At 37.7% G+C, this 20,081-nt stretch overlaps 1 protein-coding gene across 1 annotated transcript in view; it reads left to right on the plus strand.

The window, feature by feature from the left end:
* The window catches only part of Ppef1 (protein phosphatase with EF-hand domain 1), a 125,387-nt gene that overhangs the window by 53,415 nt on the left and 51,891 nt on the right, over positions 1–20,081 (plus strand). Inside the window, exons 5-6 of the mRNA XM_008835731.2 lie at positions 7,966–8,080; positions 12,750–12,796. Of these exons, the coding sequence (XP_008833953.1) occupies positions 7,966–8,080; positions 12,750–12,796 (162 nt within the window). The remainder of the gene's footprint in view (positions 1–7,965; positions 8,081–12,749; positions 12,797–20,081) is intronic.

Here is a 20,081-nt window from a genome sequence, read left to right on the forward strand (position 1 = left end):
GTGATGCTTAATTGTGGTTCTGACTGGAATTTCTCTAATAATTAATACTGTTGAACATCTTTTCATCTATTTATTAGCCATTTGTATATGTTCTTTGGAGAACTGTATATGCGTATTCTTTGCCCATTTCAAAATCAGTTATCTTCTTTATTATTGAATTGTAAGAGCTCTTTATAGATTTGATTGGAAAATACTTTGCTCTTTGTGTATATTGTCTTTTTACATTCTTGACAATGTACTTTGATACACAATTTTTTTAATATTAATGAACTTCAGTTTATCTTTGTTGTTGCTTCTGCTTTTGCAATCCATTGCTAAATCTGTGCTTATAAAGATTCCTATTTATTTATTTATTTATTTATTTATTTATTTATTTATTTTTGTGTGTATCTGTGTGTGTGTTAGAGGTCAAACTTCATTCTTTGCATATAGATACGCAGCTGTCCAAACACCTTCTTTACCCATGATTGTCATTCTTGTCAAAAATCAGCAAGTCCTTTGATGTATAGATTTGTTTCTAGACTCTTTATTCCTTTGGTCTATGTGTGTATCGTTATGCCACTACCACCCTATATTGACTATTGTAGCTTTGTAAGTTTTGAAATAGGGAAATGTGAGTCCTTCAACTTTATTCTTCCTTTTCTATATTGTTTTGGTGGTTTGTGGCCTCTTGCAAGGAATTTGAACATCAAATTTTTCATTTCTGCAAAAAAAAGAGAGATTAGTAGATTTGCATTGACTCTTTAAATCACTTTGAGCAGTATTGCCATCCTGACAATATTAAGTTTTTTTAACACATGAACACAGGTGTCTCTCCCTTTATTGATACCTTTAATTTCTTTCAGTGATGTTTTATAGTTTTCACTGGACAGATATTTCACAACCTGGGTTAAATTTCTTCTTAGGATTTTATTATTTTTGGTCGCTACTGTAAGAGGAATTGCTTTCTTGATTCCTGTTTGGATTGTTTATGCCTTGTATGTTGATCTTATACTCCAATTTTAATGACTGTAACTATCAGCACTGATAGTTCTACGTTTGTGGATGCTATGAGATTATCTAAATACAGGATCATGTGATCTGTGAGTAGAGATAGTCTTACTTCTTTCTACTTTCTGATTTATATGTTAAAAAAATTTATTGAGTAATTGCTTTGGTCTAGAACTTCCTGTACAATAATGAATAACAGTAGCAAAAGTGGGTGTTTATTTTGTTCCTAGTCTTAGAAGGAATGTGTTTAGTATTTTACCTTTGGGTTTCATGTTAGCTGTTGGGTTTTCCATAAATACCATTTATCATGTTAAGGAAGTTTCCTTCTATTCTTTGATTTCTGAGTGTTTTTATCATAGGAGGTGTTGGATTTGGTCAAATGCTTTTCCTATGTCAACTAAGGTAATTGAGTGCATGTGAGTGTTTTTCTTTAAAGTGTTGTTGGGCTAATGATTTAAGAGTCTTCTTTTTAAATGTAAGCATTTACAGTTATATGTTTGTCTCTGAGCATGATTTTGCTATCTCTCCTATGTTTGAGTATGTTGTGCTTTTATTTGCATTCATCCCAAAGAATTTTCTTTAAATGTTTTTTTTTAATTTATTATTTTTATTTTATCTGTATGTATCTGTATGTATGTATTGCCTGCATGTAGGTGAGTGCATGTGTGTCATGTAGTGCCCACAGAGGACAGAGGCTGTAGGATCCCCTGGAACTGGAGTTACGGACAGTTGTTAGCTGCCATGTAGGTGCTGGGATTCGAACCCAGGACTTCTGCAAGAACAGTCAGTGTTCTTAACCACTGAGCCATCTCTCGAGCCCCCAAAGAATTTCCTAATTTTTTTCTTTGCCAATTGATTGTTTGACAGTTTGTTGTATGATTGTCACATATTTATGAATTTCCTAGTTAAAAATATTTATTTTTTAATTTTTAAGTGTTTGTGTGTGTGTTCTTTGTGTTTATGTGCACCATGGGCATGCAGGGAGGCCAGATGAGGGCACTGGATCCCCTGGAACTGGAGTTACAGATGGTCGTGAGCCACCGTGTGGGTGCTCGGAACTGAACCCAGCTCCTCTATAAGAGCAGTAAGCTCTCTGAACCCCTGAGTCATCTCTCCAGACCCCCTGAACTTCCCAGTTTTGCTACTGATTGCTAGTTTCTTTCTATTCTGGTCAAAGAAGCTACTTTACATGATTTCAGTCTTTTTAAATATACTGAGGTTTATTTTTTGACCTAACATCTGGTCTATCATGGAGAATGTTCCATGTGTACCTAAGAAAAATGTGTAGACTTCTTTTGCTAGGTTAGATATTCTATAGATGTCTGTTAGGTTTAATTCAAAGTCTCTGTTCCTTTAGCTTGTGATCAGTTAATGTTTTTACAGAGATTTTCTTGAATACCAGAAGCCAAAAGAAAGGAAGAAAGAAAAAGAAAGCAAGAAAAGGAAGAGAGGAAAGAAAAGAAAGGGAAGAAAACAAAAGGAAAAAGAAGGAAGAAAACCTGTCTCCTCGTCTTTGCACATTGCTTCCTCTATGTTGGAACACTCCTTCACTGCTTGGCCAGGCTACTTACAAATCTTACCATGCATGTGTTGAGACATTGCCAAATTTCCCTTTTTTTGATTCAATGTTTGTTTGTTATTAGAAGAGTTTGACAAATCTATTCTGACACAATTTTCCTTGATTTTTCAATATTTCTATGAAGTGACTGGGTATTGGAGTTCCCTCACCACCATTTTCTGTGACATCATCCCAAACCCTCATTCTCAGATTTTGACCCTAAGGGGTGTATGTCAGAAGTAAGAGTGAACTGGAAGTCGATTGGTTTTGCAGGAACACAGCTTTGAATCATCTAATTCTTGCAATTGAATTGAGATCATACCAGGTATCCAGTCCTGGCCACCTGCCAACAGAGAATTTAAAGCCTCTGGAAGAAAATAGGCCTGAAGTTATTTTTGTGGTTTTTTTTTTTTTTTTTTTTTTTTGGCCTTTTTTGAGACAAGGTCTCTCTGTAGCTACAGCTGGCCTGGATTCTCTAATGGAGACCAGGCTGGCTTTGAACTCACAGAGATCCGCCTACCTCTGCCTCCTGAGTGCTGGGATTAAAGATGTGTACCACCACGCCCCGTTATTTTTGTATTTTTTCATATACAATGTCCAGTACTCAGTACAGGTATAACCAGGCACAGGAGGATATACGATGTGTGAAACAAAACTGAGATTAACATATGATGGAAAGAGACCTGTAGAGTGTTTATATGACATTATTACACTCAGAACAACATAAATATGATTAATGTGTCTAAGGAGATAAACCATACACCAATTCAAGGAACCATTATAGAGAAGATTAATAATTTTAAGTTTATAAGTAGGAAAATTTAAATGACTAAGGGAAGAATCAAGGTTCAAAACAATATACAATGCATTCTCATTTGTAAAAACAAATAACAGGTTATATATTTTTTAACTGAGATAAAATTCATATAAAAGCCAGATGTGGTGGCACACACCTTTAACCCCAGCCATTGGGGGGCAAAGGCAGGTGAATCTCTGTAAGATTGAGGCCAATCTGGTCCACGTGGGACTAGGGAGACCCATCAAAACAGAACAAAACAGCAACAAAAATTAATATAAGAAAATTGGTCATTTTTTAAAAAGAAAATTGATCATTTAATCTATTTCAAAGTACATGATTTGGTGGTTTGGGTATATTAGAATGCTATACAGCCATCATCACTATCTATTTCTAGAACTTTTAAAAGTTTTATTCTTTTTTCAGTATTAAAGATTAAACCCACAGCCTTGTGCATGCTAGACAAGTGCTTCTATTTCTCAAACGTGTTTTTCACCTCAGCATGAAATTTTATATTCATTAGCAGTCACTCTTTTCCATATATCTCAGACTCTGAAAGTTTACTTTCTGTTTCTACAGATTATCTAATCTGGGTGTTCTATGTAACTGGAACATATGTGGCCTTTGGTGTCAGGATTCTTTCACTTGGCTTAATGTTTTTAAGAATTCATCCATGTTATTGCATGTACCAGTACTTCCGTTCTATTTTTCATTTAATATGATTTCTTTGCATATGTAATATCATATTTATTTAAGAGGTTATACATTTATACCTACTTTTGAATATTTATATATGGTTCTTCTAATTTTTATATTCTTATAAACAAAAAATATTTTGGGGAAAGATACTCAAGTCATTGCCAACAGTGGCTGTCTCTAGGGACAGAGAGAGGTTGGAGACTAAGGTTTGGGGAAAAGGGAAGATCACTTTTCATTATTCCACTCCTTTTTAACAATGCATTTTTATTTCAGCAGAATACTGTGTTGTTTGTCCATTTAAAAACTACTCAAAAATAGAAATATCCTTAAGCCAGATATGGTGGCACGTGTTTGTAATCCAGCACTTAGGAGGAAGGAGCAGGAGGATTGCTACGAGTTCAAGGCTAGCCTAGACTACTTTGCTTATTCCAGGACAGCCAGAGCTACATAGTCAGTCTCTCTCTCTCTCTCTCTCTCTCTCTCTCTCTCTCTCTCTCTAACAAAAGAGGAAAATATTCTTGAAAACTTTTAGTTTTCTCCTTCAGTACTTATGAAAGGATATGAATGTTTTATTTAAGTGGTTCTTTAATCTGATATATTTATAAACATATAAGCCAACATTTGAATGAACTTCTTTGAATATTTAATATTCAGCTGTAAACACAACTATTATAACCCTACTTAAATAGAGCCTTATAAGCAAGTACTAATATTAACAACGTTATTTCAGTTAATCTAAAGAGGATCCAGAAAACTATTTTAATATTAAGACTTTTTCTGTGGTTGCAAGATATTCTTAGTGAATATTTGTTAATATTTGAAAATAACCCTTCAGACAACAATTACTCTGCTTAGTAGTACAATAGACCAGTGTATTAGTCAGGTTCTCCAAAGAAAGAGAACTGGTAGAATGAATATATATGTATAGAGATTTATCAGCTTAGCTCACAGGATAGAGTCTGAGTAGTCCAACAATGGCTGCACCACACTGGAGAGGCTGAGAATCCATAGCAGCTCAGTCCACGAGGCTGGATGTATCAGTAGTCCCAATCTGGCACTGAAGGTCTGACGAATTCCAAAAGATCAGCTAGCTAGTCTTCAGTCTACAGCAGCAAGAGTAGTCCCAATTTGATGGTGAAGGTCTGATGAATTCCAAAAGATCAGCTTGTCTTCAGTCAACAGCAACAAGATGAACTCACCAGTGAGAGAGAAGGCAAACAGCAAGAAGCCAGGCGTTCTCCTCTGCCATGGCCTTTTATATGGGCTGCCATCAGAGGTAACACCCACATTTAGGGTGTGTCTTTCAGCTTCAGATGATCCAATCAAGAAGATCTCTCTCATTTCAGTTAATCCCAGATCCAGTCAAGTTGACACCCAGGATTAGCCATCACAACCAGAAAAAGCTATAATGGCAAATTAAGCCAGCATTGGGAATCACTAGATTAAATGTACATACTGAAACAAGCCATTAAACAGCAGTGTTCTTGTCAGTTCTTTTAAAATCTTAATCCAGGGGCCAGTGAAATGGCTCAGTGGGTAAAGGGACCTGCTGCCAATCCCAAGGACCTGAGTTTGATCCCTGGAGCCCACATGGTAGAAAGAACCAACTCCTACAAACTGTTCTTTAACCTTTACACATGCACCATGGTACCTCACGTGCCCACACCTCCCCCATAAAAGAAATAAATGAAAAATTTAAAAAACCAAACAATAAAATCTTAATCCAAGGACTTGGGAGCCTGAGACAGGAGGATTGCTAGATGAGGCCAGCCTGGGGCACAGAGTGAGACACTGTCTCAAAAAAATAATTAAATAGGAAACAATAAAGGGAAATAAAACACAGCTGAAGGAAAGTGTTCATTCAAGTTTTAAATCAAACTGTGGATTGACTTTAGAATGCTTTTGTGTGGAAAAGACTAACTAGTCCATCAAGTCTTAGGTAGACATTGGAAACATGGGCCTCTCCTCACTAATCAATATCCAGACTCTTTTACTTCCTCCTAATTCTCACATTCCCATTAATCTCCATTTTTGTCTCTTTTAACAATTATTTAAATATAAATATTCTCAAGACTTAATTTCAGTATCTCATGAGCTGGGATGAGTCTAAAGGGCTCTGTCTGCCCTCAGTCCCAATCCCAGAACCATATCTGAAAGATCCATAGATATGACCACTCTCTCAGCCTTCAATAATTTTAAAAACTTTTTTTTTGTCTTTTGAGAAAGGGTCTCCCTGCAGACCCAGCTGTCCTGGAATTTGATATGTAGGCCTGCCTCTGTCTCCTGAGTGCTGGCATTAAAGGCATGCACCACCACACCCATCTTAAGACACTTTTTCTAATAGAAACATATTAACCATATATTTAGAATTTACTAATAGTCACATTTAAATTGAAAAAAAGATGAAATCAATTTTAATAATATATCATTTAATTCAGTATATCTCATATGTGAAATATTTCAATCTATAATCTTATTAAAATTATTGAGACATTTTACTTTTCTTCATAGCAAGTCTTTGAAATCCAGTGTGAATTTTGTTCTTGATGTTTATGTTGTGAGCCTGAGCCTTTAACAGCTAAGCCATCTCTCCAGTCCATGAATTTTGATCTTATAGCACATCTCAATTCAAACTAACTGGCATTTCAAATCTGTTATCTCATGTAGCTAGTGGCTGCCATGTTGGACATCCTGGGTCTAAATGGACCTGAACCTTAAAGTTGTGCTGATATTAGTTAAGTTTGTGTGGTAATCACATCCCAGTTATCTTTTATTTTTGAATTATGTATTTGGAATATTTCATAATTAAAAAACCCAGAGAAATGGCACACTGGATTTTTAAAAGTTTAGGAGAGAAAACAGAGTATATCTGTAGGAAACAATGATCTCAATACCTAGCCTAAATGGAAAATAGTGGTGAGATAGGCACAAGTAGAAGATAATCCAAGTGTTTTATTTGGGTTTGGAATATCTTCTAGTTAGGATTTGATACAAATGTGCTCTTGTACTGAGCATTCTGTACACTAAATACTGGAGCCACACCCAGGAAGCTCAAGAGCTTCTGTGGGTATCTTTGACATATCTGAGTTCAGCAGCGAGGGCCTATTGTTTTTTTTTTTTTTCATGTGTATGAGTGTATTGCCTGCATACATGTAAGCACACCCATGTCATGCAATGCCCACAGAGGCCAGAAGAGGGTGTTGGATCCCCTAGAACTGGAGTAATGGATGGTTGTTAGTTGCCATGTGGGTGCTGGGAGACGAACCCAGGTCCTCTGCAAGAGCAGCCAGTGCTCTTTACCGCTGAGCTATCCGTCCAGCCCCAGCACCTACTTTCTATCTCAATTGGCTGGCTTTCTCAACAAACGCAGTATAACTCTTCCACTGACTCTCTGCTTTCTTTCTTTTTCTTTTGTTTCTCTTTTTTTCTTCTCTTTTATTTTTAAAAATTTATTTTTATTTTAAGTGTATGAGTGGGTCCTGGGAATCAAACTTGGGTCCTCTACAAGGGCAGCCAGTATTCCCAACCATCGAGCCATCTCTCCAGCCCCTTTTTCCTTCTCTTTTAAAATTCTTTTTGTTATTCTTTTGCACATTTTCTTTTGTCAAATGAGCTCCTTTTTCCCTATTACTTCTTTGGAATCTAAGGACCAAGAACAATCAGAAATATTCTGCAAGTGGATAATGAACATGAAAGTCTAAATATCCTAGGAGCCACTCGTTCATCCCATTACAGATATCTACGGAGGGCTTTTTGTATGCCAGACACTATGCTAGAATAATTTATTTGAGAATAATTTAAAGATTGTCCTGAAACACAGTAACCTAAAATGTGCTTGTATGCTTCATCTTTATAGTTTTCTACACAGTCATGTCTTTATTCCTAGTTCATTATATCTATTTCCTCTGCTTCCCCCTCACAGATACTTCATGCTCATTATGTCTTAGAGGTCCTATTTGAAGCCAGAAAAGTCCTGAAGCAAATGCCGAATTTCACTCAGATAAAAACTTTGCCCTCCAAAGAGATAACGATCTGTGGTAAGTTTCAGAGGAGAGTTGTCAAATTAATATTTAGGAGACTCTTGGTCCTGCATCATTTGCCTAACTTGAAAACTATGTAAATTGGATGGTGTTAAGGGAAAAATGTTAATATAGAATTATCTATCAGGATAATACTGTTCCCCATCTTGTCTTTGTTTTGCATACCAGCTGGCAAGAATTAATTATGTGAGAAATTAAAGAACTCTTGTAGCTTTTTATAAAGGCAGATAGCATTTTAATATGGAAAGCCACCCATGGGTAGAATAACTGTTCTTTGCCCTCTGACTAGCTCTCATTACCTCTGCTCTGTGTTGCTTTTTTCCAGGTGGGTCTCTGCCACTTATACGGGGAAGAGAAAACCCAAAGGCAGGCAGAGATTAAATCCTTTTCTACCCTTGGCTGCTGTTTTAGATTTTTCCAACTGGTCTTTGCAGCTTTTAAAAGAGTGGGAATGTCCCAAAAATCTGTTTCTTGTTCTTCTAAATAACAAGATTTGAGATTTTGTTATCATATAGGCCAGCCTGGCAGGATACTGCTTCAAGAAACAGTACACATTGAAATTCATCACAGTTGGTGCTCAGCATGCTAGCAACTGTCTGGGAGTGGGGTGCATGGAAGGAACAGCAATTCCCTTAACTTCTAATTAAGCCTTTAGGTTACAAAACAGTGATTGTTATTTTCCAAATCAGTTTTTAACCCATGTTCTCTTACTCTGTCAGGTAGAAGTGGATTTGACAATCTAATTAAACCATTTCCATTTCTAGCATCTGATAGTGGTGACAGGGAATTGCTATAGCAGTGCATACCTCTTGGCATGCCCTGACTCAGGTTTTTGAAGCGCCTCTAATGGTTCAATTTCAACCTAATCAAGCCACCAGATCTCTCTAGCAGATGATGCACTGCAGCCTGAAGACCTTTTTATTCAAGCTTTTGATGGAAATGAAGAAAGCTGGGTGATAAGATTCAGGAAACCATGCCAACCTGTGACACCTGTGAAGCCAGGGCTAGGTTTACTATTGGCGTATACATAACAGACCCAAACAGATGGTGGGATCTACTCCCATGTGCTTCTATTAGACCCCCAGTTGCCATTGCAGAGCAATATTTGACTAGAAGGATGTGGAAGAAGAAAGTAATTAGAGGATGTGGAAATCCTAGAATCTCACAGTATGAGAACTGAAGGGCCCTTACAGAGATGTTCTACTCCCCTTATTTAAAAAATTAAAGTTTTAAAAACTTGTTTGTCTTTTCAGTATTATGGATCAAACCCAGGGCCTTGCACATGCTAAGGCCTTGCATGTGCTCATTCCCAGCCCCTATCTCTTGCTCTGAATTGTATACATATATACTGATCGATACAGATAGATAGATGATAGATAGACAGATAGCATTTCTATGTAGTAACCCGTACCCCAGCTTCCTCAGCTAGTTGTGGTGGCACACACCTTTAATCCCAGCACTCGGGAGGCAGAGGCAGGCGATCTCTGTGAGATCAAGGCCAGCCTGGTCTAGGTACTGAGTTCTAGGACAGCTGGAGCTACAGGGAGACCCTGTCTCAAAAAGACCAAAAAAAAAAAAATTACGTCTTCTTGGGACTGGAGAGATGGCTCAGTGGTTAAGATCACTGGCTGCTCTTACAGAGGACCTGGGTTCGATTCCCAACACCCACATGGAGACTAACAACCATCCAACTTCAGTTTCAGGGGATCCAATGTGCTCTTCTGACTTCCGTAGGCACTGCACGACACAGATGCACTTACATGCATGCAGGCAATACACTCATACACATAAATAAAAAATAAGTAAAATATTAAAAAATAAACTAAAAATCAGGTCTTCTGTATTCTAGGTTAGAGGCAGTGTCATATTAGCGCTTGTCTGGCTAATATTTCAGTTATCATTATCAGACAAATGTTGAGGTTTTAGGTAGACTGGACAGATCCATTCATTTAAGGATCCCCATATTTTAGGCATTGTTTCCAGACATTTTTGCATATAACACCATTGATAAATGGAAAAGCCAAAGCCAATGCATTTTCTTTACATATATTTTCTTTCTTTGCTCCTTCCTTCCTTCCTTCCTTCCTTCCTTCCTTCCTTCCTTCCTTCCTTCCTTCCCCCCCTCCCTTCTATTCTTCCTTCCTTCCTTTCTTTTTAAATATTTTATTATTTTTTTATGTGTATGAGTAGATTGCCTGCCTGTGTGTAAGTGCACCCATGTTATGCAATGCCCACAGGTCAGAAGAGGGTGTTGGATCCCCTGAAACTGGAGTTACACACACTTGTTAGCTATCATGTGGGTGCTGGGAATCAAACTTGGGTCCTCTTCAAGAGTAGCCAGTTAAGAGATGGCTCTTAACTGGTGAGCCATCTCTCCAGCCCCCTTTCTTTTTCTTTTTCTTTTTCTTTCTTTTTCTTTTTCCTTTTCTTCTTCTTTTTTTTTTTTTTTTTTAATTTTGCTAGCATCTCATTATGTAGTCCAAGCTGGCCTGGAACTCACTACACAATGTAGGATGATTTTGAATTCTCGATCTTCCTGCCTTAGCCTTCTTGAGGGCTTTTTGTTTTTGTTTTTTTTTAGTTTACAGTTAATGTTATAACATAATTAATTCTGCTCTCATGTTTCTGTTTGCAGTGAAAATATCCTTGTCTGTCTTCTTATGGTAGAATATGTATATTTTCTGCCCAACTGGAAATTAAAAATATTTTATACTCCTTTTTGTTCTCTGCTGGGAATTGAATCAAGGACTCTCAGCTCTTGATATGCTGAAACAAGTTCATTTTTTAGCATACCAGCTATTGTAGTCCTGTATATTCAGATTTTGTGTGTGTGTGTGTATGGTGTGTGTGTGTGTGTGTGTGTGTGTGTGTGTGTGTGTGTGTGTGTGAGAGAGAGAGAGAGAGAGAGAGAGAGAGAGAGAGAGAGAGAGAGAAAGAAAGATGCGTGTGTGTGAAGACCAGAGGTGGTTGTTGGGTGCCTTCCTCAATTGCTGTCCATCTTATGTTTTGAGGCATGGTCTTTCACTGAACCTGGAGCTCATTGATTGGCAAGGCTGGCTGGTTGGTGAACTCCAGGCAGCTGCCTCTCTCTGCCCACCCCCAGGATTGTGGTTACAGATATTTGCCACTGCACCCAGTTTTTACATGGGTTTTAGGGATCTGAACTCAGGTCTTCATGCTTGCTAAGCAAATACTTTACCCACTGAACGATCTCTCCTGAAATATACTCAGAATTCTGTTTTTTGAGAGGGGTCTTCCTGTAGCCACTATCTCACAGAGATCCCCCTGCCTCTGCCTCCTGAGTGTTGGGATTAAAGGCCTGTGTCACCATGCCTTGTACTATGTACTCAGATTTTAAAAGTCAAATCACTCTGAAGAAAATGAGGAAAATAAATAATTAACAACTTATGTTAACTTGATAAGTAAAAAGTCTATCTTTATTTCCTTTTCTTTGGAGACTATGTAAACGTAATGACAATTAAGTATTCATTAAAATAAACTCTTAATCTTATTATGATAGTCTTATAAATAAGTGCGGGTGATATGAGATTTTAATTTTATTATTTCCAGTGTAATTGGAGTCTTCCATTGCATGCGTTTGATTTATTTGGTTGTGGGATTTGAAACAAAGTGAGGAAAAGTGTTCCTAAATTAAATTCTGTGGTAATTAAGTTGAGTAAAAATTTGTGAGCAAAGGTTATGTAAGGTAGACAATTTGCCTAGAAATTCTTATCTAAATAGGGATTGTCACGCCTTATTTTTTAATTAATGACTTAAATATTCAATACTTACTCTTAGTTAGCTTTTGTTTTTATTTCCTCTAATTGTCTCATCAAAAGAATCTCAACTACATACTCAGGATCTTTAAATTTCAGATGCATTGCTGGGAAGCATATTATTTAATTCTTTCAAAAGCTATGCATTAGACAGATATGGTAGTTCACACTTGCAATCCCAGCACTCTAGAGTCAAAGACAGGAGAATCATAAGTTTCAAGCCAGCCGGAGTTGTACTGGAGTACCTTGTCTTAAACAACAACAACAATAAAACCAAAACAAAACATGAAAAAGCTATGATTTAGTGATTAAATGTATGTATTGAATGTTTGCAATTTGCATGCTACTATGGTAGGTCCTTGGAGATTTAATGCTGCCTGTGATAAGAACTTTTGCTGCTCCCTAAGGATTGCAATGTAGGCAGTACAGAAAAAACTACTTAGAGTTTGAATTTTGAAATGAGATAATTCTGGGTTTGAATTCCAGCTCTGATATTTGGTGGCTGCATAACTACATAAGTTACTTAACTGCTCTGAGCCCCATTTGGAAAATAAGAATGATGAAAATACTGCTCATCTCAGAGTGGTTGTGAGAAGTGAACAAGATAATAAACATAGTCTGTGGTACAGGGCTTAGGTCAGAGTAAGTAAAGCCCTGCAGTGATGGCTAGAGCAAACAGTTCCAAATACCCCCAGATACCGCTCCCCCCAATACCATAGAAGGGGAAAAAGAGTCCTGTAGAAACCAATTGTCTATTGAATTAGTATCAACATAAGGTGAGAACCCAGTACCCTGAGAACACTTGGAGTGTTTGAGATTTAAAATTCTATAATAGCATGAGCATTGTGTCTTGCTTCCTGCTACATAGTGACTTTTCATATGTATTCCAGGTGATTTGCATGGGAAATTGGATGACCTTTTGTTGATCTTCTATAAGGTAAATGATTATTTTGCTGAATATTTATGCTTTTGTTGAGACAGGGCAGTCCTAATGTGGTTAGCAATGTTAATTTTGTCATATGCATGTCCATATACACACAGAAGTACAAATGTAATGTAATGTTTTTTATCCAAGAAGCTCAGAGATTTGTACAGACATTGATGTTTTTCACATATCTCACAAGATTTGTTTAACATTTTAATTAGGGTCTTTGTTCAACATTACTACTATCTGCATATCAATTATACATATACAATAATTATTTCTGAAAGGTGTTTCCTGTTGCAAATTTAAAATTGCTCTGTTTTCCACCTATATTCCCGCCTCTGAGTTCGGCTGCTCTTCCAGTGTTTGATCTTTCATCTTTTGTGCTTTGGTTGTGAAAGCCAGCATGGAGGACATAAAGCAGCTTGGCTGGTGTGGAGTTTGAGTTTCTTTTTCTCTCTGACCAAAGAGTTACAACCTGAATGTTTGCTTCTCGGATGATTACATACAGGAAACTGATCTTGAGTCCCCAGTGGTACTTTTTAACAGTGGTCCTATAAATGTCTCTTTTCAATTAATGTCTTTATTGTCCATCTACATCTGTCATCTTCACAACTAGCAAGCAAGAGGATAACTGGGCATAGCACAGCTATCTCAGAAGGACTGAAAGAAAATAATAATCATCTTGTTATAACTAGTTCTATGCCTTTAAGAATTTTTTTAAATTTATTTTTGTTTTATGTGTATGAGTATTATGCCTGGCTGTGTATAAGTGTGCCTGTGCCATGCAGTGCCTACGGAGGATGGTAGAGGCATAGGATCCCCTGGGAGTGGAGTTATGGACTGTCGCTAGCAGCTATGTGGTTCTGGGATTCAAACCCGGGTCTTTTGCTAAAACAGCCAGTGCTCTTAACCACTGAGTCACCTCTCCAGCCCCTGTAGTTGTACTCTAAAACCAAGAGCTTAAGTAGGACAAAACTTATGTGCACTGCCTTTTTTTTCAGCTGCCATATTATCTTGAGCTTCCACTCCATAAGTTATCTTGTGGATAAAATAACATAGATATCCGAGAACATTTTAAACTAGTATATCATAATAGAAATGCAAGGTTTTCATTTCATTCATCCATAAATGACAGCTTGGAAGAAAATGGGGTAGTCTAAACCAGGAGTAATCAGTGGACCTGGCATTTAGTAGGACATTTGGATGAGACTGCAGGTAGCCTAAGCAAGGATGCAGACCTGAGAGGTCAGATGAGGTAAGATGCTGCCCAGGCAGTGGATTGGTATAGGAATTATAGACAAAAGCTTATTGGTAGGGAGCTGAGGGTGTTGGTAAGAAAAGGAATTGTGTATATCAGCACAGGACTCAAACTGGGTAAATAAAGACAGAAGAGAGGCCAGCATGAGAGAAATGGGAAGACTGAAGGTTGAGAATGCTCACGAGGGTCAAGAGTAACTGAAAGGGCCTTAGGAAGCAGGAAGAGGTGAAAGTTATAGGGGAAATATTCTTAGGTTATGCAAGGAACTGAGGTAGAACCAGAAGGTGAATTACTAGGATGAGTGAGAGAATATTGGCAACAAGGAGGGCAAGAACCACACAAATAAACTGGAAAGGTGTGGGAAGAGGAGGATGGACTGGTGAAAGGGAGCCGAAATGTGTACATTCTGAGGAGTGATGTTTGTTCATCTTACTACATTTCTCCATACTAGATGTTCAGTAGTTCAGTCCTGCTACTGTTCACAATCAGAGTCTGAGAAGAGTGGGGCTATACAGAACGATTAGCAACAGCAGCAAAAATCTGGGAATTCTTTCCCTAGAGGCATTTATATATACATATATATGTATATTCCATATATGTATATGAGAAAAGGTAGCTGAGCAAGTTAAATTGGGAAAGTACTTACTAAATTCCAATGCATTTAGAAAAGATTTTCAAGAGGCAGCTGAAGATATTAAGGCATGATCAGACATAGAGCCTGGAGTAGAGAGATGAGAAGAATGTTTGGACATAGTTCTTTAATTGCATTGGTAAAACTATACAGAGCATATAAAACTGGAATGTGCTGATGTAAAGACTGAACAGGAGGAGGTGGGTGATAAGAAGTACTATAAAAGGAACTAAAGGTGAAAATATAGCATTCAAGTGGAAGCAAGAGACAGTATTCAGGAAGTAGAGATTTCAGGCCTGGCAATGACGGAGTAGGGTACTACTCTGGAATGGACTGGGGTAAAGGGAGGTGGTGAGGGGGATAGTTGGGTGTGAACAACATATAAGAGCCATGGTTTAGAATTTTAGCAAGCTCAAACTAGTAGTTTAAATGTATCTTAGATGTGAAATGAACCATACGCACCAATTACCTGACTTAACAGCGGAAATTGAGAGAAGGACCATTGATGATAACACAATTTCACTTTAAGAAACTGAGAAGAAATCTAATGTGCAGCATGAAGACTAGCCGTGATAGAATTGTGTCTGTTGGCTGATAAACAGAGCAGGTACCTGTAAGGGCAAACTCCTATATTAATGTACTTTCAAAGTATCCTTTCCTTTTTACAACTTTTGGAAGTGTTATGTAGAAAACTGAGCATGCCCAGAGACGTTCTTATCTGCCGTATTTATGATACAAGCTCGGCATGCCTAAAAGTGTTCCTATCCACCTCTTTAACCCTTTAAACGTGTGCTTCATGACCCTGAACTAAGCATGCTCAAGAATGTGCCCATCATCTTTCTTTCTTAAGCTATGACCTTGAACTGAACATACTCAAAAAATGTATTTCTTAACTGAACAGTCTCAGGAACATTCCCACCCCTAAAGTGCTTTCCTATACAAATATGTTTAAGTGCCTGAAACGAAATCCATGTTTCCTTTGAGAACACTGCTTTGGGAACAAAACAATTCCTGTGTTCTCCTCACCTACTGCAAGTAATAAATCTTTCTTCATTCTTTTATTTCTTGGCCATGCTCAATTGGGTTTTATGATCACCAAGATGCAAACCTACTGTGTTGGGTTAATTACTGTGATAGGATTCATGCTAAAGGAGTTGATTTAATAGAGCTTACCAATAAATTAGCAAGCAAAATAAGTACGTGAGGTGTTAATTTGCTTCACTGTACTTACCTTTTAGTCTCTATATGTATCCTATAACATCATGGTATATACCTGAAATATATACGATAACTTTTATTTTTATCTTTTATTTTATTCTTTTTTTTTTTTTTTTGGTCTTTTTGAGACAATGTCTCCCTGTAGCCCCAACTGGACTGGAACTCGCTATTGAGACCAGGCTGGCTTCAAACTCACAGAGATCCTCCTGCTTCTGCCTCCCAAGTGCTGGGATTAAAGGCATGCACCACCATGCCTGGCATATATTCACTTCTTTGAGACAGGCTCTTTCTATGTAACCTAGGCTGCCCTCAAACTCACTGTGTAGCCCAGGTTTCCCTCAAACTTACAGTACAAGTGAATATTGTTCGCTCTTGGATGTAGAAACATGATAAAAACTGAAAAAAGAGAAAGATTAATTGAAAGAAGAGTAATAGATCAGAAAGTAGATGAGAAGAAGAAAAGTTTGAAGAATATCTCAAATGACTTGAGAGGTGACAAGTGATGGGTTTTTCTTTGTGGCATCAGATACAAAGGTTGTCTGCTCAGGATTGCTGCAGGTGCTTATCTGTGAGCTAAGCAACCATTTTTGGACATGGTAGAATTTCTGTGGTGGTCTCTGATTCTCACTGCAAGTCTTTGTTCTCAAACAATGCATCAACTGTTCTAGTTTCAATTGCTATGATTAAAAACACTGACCAAAATGAAGTTGGGGAGGAAAGGGTTTGTTTTGTCTTACAACTCCCAGGTCACAGTTCATCATCAAGGGAAGCCAAGGCAAGAACTAGGGGCAGGAACCTGGAGCACAGACCATGGAGGAACGCTGCTTACTGGCTTGCTCCTCTGGCCCATGCTCAACCTGCTTTCTTATACAACACAGGACCACCTACCCAGGGGTGGCACTGCGAACAGTGCACTGGGCCCTCCCACATCACTCAACAATCAAGAAAATGCCCCCAAAGACATGGCAACAGGCCAGTCCAATGGAGGTAATTCCCCAATTGAGGGTCCCTCAACCCAGGCATGTCAAGCTGACAACTAAAGCTATCCAGCACAACAACTCACTGAACCCCAATCTAATGCGATGCTTAACTCTGACTCATTGATAGGAACCATGGATTGAGTCATGTCAGTGTGAACCACAATCTCCCAAGCTTCTGTTTAGAACTAGTTAGTGGTCATATTTTTTATTATGTAAGGGAAACTGAATTTGAATTGTGGGGAACAGTTTGGTAAACTACATCCTTTTGGAAAATCTTGAAGTTATAAATAACCACAGTTCATGTCTTATAATGACTAAAAGATTCTTCTCCATCAATCCTAAAGAGAAACCAAGAAAACCTCAGGCTTTGCTTTATGACAACATTTTTATTTATCTCTCAACTGTTCTACATTTTCTTCCTCATCAGTTCCTTTGTATAATGTAACATGAGTAGGGCTATATGCTCGGGATTGGTCCAGGTCAACCAAAGGCATAGTCTGAGGAGCTGTAGCATCCCTGGGATTTCTCACCATTTTACTCTTCTCATCCAAATGAATAGTTTGGCTCAAGACTTGTTTTTCAATACTAGGGACTGAACTTAGGACCTCCTATATGCTAGGTAGGTGCTGTACCTGCTGTACCTGTACCACTCAGCTATATCTTCAGTCTTTTGCTTTTTTTTTTTTTTTAATTTTGAGACAGGGTCTTACTAAGTCGTCCAGACCAGCATTGGACTCACTCTAGAGCCCAGGCAAGACTTGAACTTGTTATCCTCCTGCCTCATCCTCTTGAGTGGTGGATTATAGGCCTAAGTCACTAGGTTCAACAATTTTATAATTATAACTGACCATATACAAAAATAAGTGTGTCCACTAATTTATTCATTTAATAAGCTTTTATTTTGTCTGTATAGTGCTAAAGGCATCATGTAAAAACTACTACAACATAAAAAGATAAATGCAAAGTTCATTCATGTCCTACACATTCATTAAACTATAATGAATAAGGTAATCTGCAAAGACTTGGAAACAGTATGACTAAGACATAATTATTGGCTCGACAGATGTAGTTTAGTGGGAAGTTTGGCTGATACAAAAGACTGGATACCCTGGGTGCAGTCCCTAGCGCAGGGGGATAAAGATGGGGAAACAAAACATAAGACAAGAGAGTAGAGAGTAGAATATATTGTGATTCAGGTAAATTTGGGGCTTTAAAGGAGCTTTATTCGTAGGGCACCTAACTTCGTTGAAGACTTCCTGGAAGAGGAGGTTAGTTTTTTGTTTCTTTTTTTGTTTCTTTCCTTTTTTTTTTTTTTTGATATAGGATTTTGCTCTGTAGCCCATTCTGGCCTCAAAATTGTGGAGTCTCAGCCTCCCAAGTGCTGGAATTCTGGGTGTGTTCTGTCATAGGCAGTTGAGACAGAGTCTCACTGTGTAGCCCAGGCTAGCCTTGAACTCAAGATCTTCCTCCTTCAGCATTATAAGCACTGCTGGGATTATAAGCATGAACCACCAAGCCTGGGTTGAAATGACAGTTTTAGCAAGGCATTTAAGAAAGTGGAATAATTTAGTAAGGGCCCAAACAGTGAAGAAATATTTTGGAGGGTAAGTAAAGATTTTATTCTTACATACTTTTATGTGCTATAGTGTAATAAATTTTGAGATTTATACAAGTGATTGCTTTTGATGGATTGTTTTGAGATTTGGAGTTCTTTAACATTTGGTTATCCTTAAAAATTGTCGGGATGGAGAGATTGCTCAGCAGTTAGGAACACTGGTTGTTCTTGCAGAAGACCCATGTTCAAATCCCAGCACCCACATGGCAGCTAACTACTGTCCATAACTTCAATTCCAGGGGATCCGACAGCCTCTTCTGTCCACCTCGGGCATTGCATGACAGGGGTGCACTTACCTACATGCAGGCAATACGCATATACACATAAAAATAATAAAATATTTTTTAAAATTTGTCATTTAGCACATTAATACTGAGACATTTTCAGCTCACACAATTCCATCTGGCTTGGGAAGGAATTCTTCCACTCTTAACCACAACAGACCTTTGCTAAAAGGGCATCTCCACTTTTTATGACTTCAAATATAATTTTGTCATCAAGTGAAGCAATTTACATATCATTAGTTAAGTCATGGTTTTAGATTTTATTTTCTGAAAAGGTTAATTGTAATCAGCCACTTTGGCTTAATTAGAGTGACCAATTTGAAATACTTCATTTAGAGCCTCAGCCTTGCTAAAATTATAAGACATTTTCCCTTATTGAACAGAAAGCTTGAAATTTTACATCAAGTATTAGCAAATTAGTTTGTTAAATTGGTGCTGTGAGCAGCGACCTCCTGAAGCTGAAAAAGAGCTGTACATGGGCAAAGAGAAGCTAATTAACTCAACCCTATGGGTATTCACACTGATGCTGTCTGGTGCAATCCATGCTATCCTGTTTTCCTCTCCTTTCTTTCTTCTCCACGTTCCTCTACCCCTGCCCATGCCTGTAATGTTCCAGCTGTGAAGGTAATCAAACATTTCTTTATTTCCTATAGCTGAGATACTTCATGCTGCCATAATGATCAATTCATTTTCTTTTGAGATCAAGACCATATGCTGCAGTGAGAAGAATAGGTCTCTGAAATCGAAGCTGCAAAAAAAAAAAAGAAAGAAAGAAAATTGCAGTATTATGGAGTTGAGGTCCAGAGTTATTTGCTATGCCTTAGGAAAGTGTACAACTATGTCGTGATAATTTCCAGATGTCTGTTATAAAATGCTTCAGTAGGAAATAGGTGAGAATATAGGGAAATGTCTTTCTATGTAGCTATTCAAGTTAATTATGGTCTGCTCTTTTTTTTTTACTTTTTTTTTTATTAGAAGAAGCATTTCATTACAACAGCATTAACCTATTCAATAACATTTTTCTGAGCTAGGGTACATCTCTTTCAAAATTGGCTGTACATTTCTAGGTTTACAGATGAATTATTACCCTTATATAATCTTTTACTCATTATAAACTCTATAAGACATAAAATTAAATGAAGTGGGGCTAGCAGGATGACTCAGCAGTAAAGATACCTGCTACCATGCCTGATGACCTGAGTTCTATCCCCAGGACCCATGTGGTAGAAGAAGAGAATCAGCTCTCACAAGTTGTCCTCTAACTCCACACGTGGGCCATGACACGGGCACATACACATACACACACAC

Source organism: Nannospalax galili, unplaced genomic scaffold, assembly GCF_000622305.1.
Source record: "Nannospalax galili isolate Female #2095 unplaced genomic scaffold, S.galili_v1.0 scaffold217, whole genome shotgun sequence".
NCBI classification, from domain to species: Eukaryota; Metazoa; Chordata; class Mammalia; order Rodentia; family Spalacidae; genus Nannospalax; species Nannospalax galili.